Source organism: Melitaea cinxia, chromosome 19 (assembly GCF_905220565.1).
Source record: "Melitaea cinxia chromosome 19, ilMelCinx1.1, whole genome shotgun sequence".
Classification (NCBI taxonomy): domain Eukaryota; kingdom Metazoa; phylum Arthropoda; class Insecta; order Lepidoptera; family Nymphalidae; genus Melitaea; species Melitaea cinxia.
Window position 1 is genome coordinate 13,799,849 of NC_059412.1, and position 2,636 is coordinate 13,802,484.

Below are 2,636 nucleotides of genomic sequence, written 5' to 3' on the forward strand. Positions count from 1 at the left end.
CCATTTTAAAGTCAGTTAAAGATTATCATAAGTATGTAAAAATTGTGATTTTGTTTATACATGAGAACTATTACTAAGTATCTACATGATACTAATATTTTTAAACGATGGTAAATCAATTAACTTTTAACTGAGGTAGGGCACAAAAGGAAATTTCTTGCTCGAAACCTGGAGCCCAACTAGGGAAATACCTCCACTTAACAGAAAATCACAGCTAAATAATACTGCTTTCAAGCAGTGTTGTGTTCCTGTTGGTAAGTAAGGTGACCAGAGCTTTTGGGGGGAATTGATGATAGGGTCGGCTACGGTAATCGCTTACACACTTAGTTTTATATTTAAAAAAAAACAATCTCAGTAAATACACGTTGTTTAAACAGTAAACTCTGAAGTTAATTAAAAACGTGCGATATGGAAATAAATTAGAAGATTCAGCAAGAAAAAAGTTTAATTGAAAAAATGTACCCGATGTCCATCAACGAACAGTAATTAAATTGAAAATTGAACGGCAATTTTTTGTATGTCTTCGTTTAAGCAGCAATTATTATCATCGAAACAATATCTCAGAGTGAAATGTATACTTGTAGTACCAAGATAATGAGAGTTTAAATTATTATAGACATAAATAATAATAAATAGGCTCAATGTATGTACGTGCATAACTTTCGATGACTGAAACAAACTGATAATTATTCTTTATTGTTTGTTTTTTTTTAGGATAAGGTTTATGTGAAGAATTAAAAATATATATTTTTGGTGTTAACTCCTTAAGAATCGATTTTCATATAAGGCCCTCGAATGAAAAAAATATATAAGGAGTCTACTGAACGAATGACCTCGTTACGTTTCTCGTAACGCCATCTATTGATTAATACATTTTATAATTTATGATTATTATTTTAAATTTATTTTAAGTATTATTATTAAAAAAAATGTTTTTTAAGCGAAAGTTATTGATTATATGACATTATATGACATCAAGTTTAACATAAGCTGTAATGCAGTTTTTGTTAAATTTATATTTACTGATGCGATGATTGGACTTTAAAAATGTAGTGCTAGAAGAATACATATTTCTACTTTTTATTTATGTTAATAACAAATCCCGTTAACCTTTTAAGAACAGAGAAATTTAAAAAATGCAATTGTTTTAAAAACTTACTTAAAATTACTTTAACTTTGGGTTAATTACGTCGAAATTGTTCAGAAAATTAGAATATTTAATTTCAAGATAAATATTTTTGTAAAATTCAGCAATGATAATATTATGTCAGGATTTAAACCAGCGATAGGCAGATCTCATTCACATGACACATGGCATTGAAGTGTTTACATAAATGAAATGAAACCTTTTCTTTCGCCATGAGAATACTACATAACAGGTTAAGCTAAGCTAGCTTATTTTTTCTCAGCACTGTATATTTAAACACTAAGGCAATTGCCTTAGACTAGAATTATCTTCAATAACGAAATTTAGTACATTTTAAAGATAATTACTAATTATATTAATTATTGATACGACGAAGGAGATTAGAAACCAAAAGAGATTTATTAAATGTTTGTACTATTTATTTCTGTCATCCTCAGGAGAATAAAGTTATTATTATGCTAAGTAACATTTTTCCAACAGTAGTAATATAAGGCTAATTATTCATTTGCGATTTCATCATTCATCAGAGTCAGTCTGTTCCGAATAACATAACGGGCACCTTCTTTGATACCCTCCCAAGTTTCCACACCAGCTTGACGGATAAAAGCAGGTTCAACTAGGAAACCATTCAAGCCACCTTGACCTCTATAAGCTGGTAGTTCAAAAGTATAAGAAAGACGGCTGCCGATCATTGTTTGGACGTAATCGCTGGAACCACCTGAGGCCGTGTACCCTAAAACTGCTACAATATTACCAACTCTGTAATTGCGATGACTAGGCCATTTAACTGCGTCAATTCTTTGAGCCATTTGAACGCCAACTAGGTTTAGTAATAAGGCATTAGAGGGAAGTTGTCTGTTGCCAAAGCCAAAAAGAATCATGCTGCCGTAGCTGTGAACGTCTATGTAGAGTGCGATACGGCTTCTGTATTGATTTATTATGTTTCTTTTCATTTGAGTTTCTGGTTCAGAGAAGGCACTGGGACCATGGAAGGTATCCTGGCAAGCTGAGTTGCTGGATGCAGTTCCCCAGTTGAATGCATGATTTCTGTTAAGATCCACTCCAGCACAAATACCAAAACCAGTTCTACGGTTCTACTAATTATTATAATTATTATTTGTATTACGTCATAGAACTTATCATCTCTCTCGATTTTGTACTCTACATCAATATCATCAAGTACCTCTTCGAACAGAGATCTCACGCCTTCAGCAACAAGGACAAGACTATCATTACTAAGTACAGCAAAGTACCATCTGTCTAGATTCATCTCATCAATGATTTTATTCTTAGTTACTTGATCAAATTGATTGACCCTGAATATTTATTTTGTGTTCCTTTCGTGCACACGTTTTCTTCTGTCCAATCTTCGTTCAATTCATTCATAAAGGTCGTCACTTAGAGATCACTTTTACTGATAAGTTTTTCGATAATTCGTATAATTATCGTAATAAATATATTAAGAAACTACAAACTTAAGTTTGAAGAA

General features: G+C 31.7%; 1 protein-coding gene across 1 annotated transcript; it reads right to left on the reverse strand.

Annotated features, from left to right (window-relative positions):
- Positions 1–1,644: 1,644 nt before the first annotated feature.
- Positions 1,645–2,417, reverse strand: LOC123662795 (carboxypeptidase B-like). Its single transcript, XM_045597591.1, has 2 exons — positions 2,331–2,417; positions 1,645–2,241 (listed from the first exon to the last, which is right to left on the reverse strand). The coding sequence occupies exons 1-2, from the start codon at positions 2,415–2,417 to the stop codon at positions 1,645–1,647; spliced, it is 684 nt and encodes a 227-aa protein (XP_045453547.1).
- Between the last annotated feature and the right edge of the window lie 219 nt (positions 2,418–2,636).

What these genes read in the sequence shown, in the direction of transcription:
- LOC123662795 (XM_045597591.1), bottom strand. Translation starts at nt 2,417, where the DNA reads ATGAATCTAGACAGATGGTACTTTGCTGTACTTAGTAATGATAGTCTT. An exon ending in TGAGATCTCTGTTCGAAGAG is followed by an intron (nt 2,242 to 2,330) that starts GTACTTGATGAT and finishes AATAATTAGTAG; the next exon opens with AACCGTAGAACTGGTTTTGG.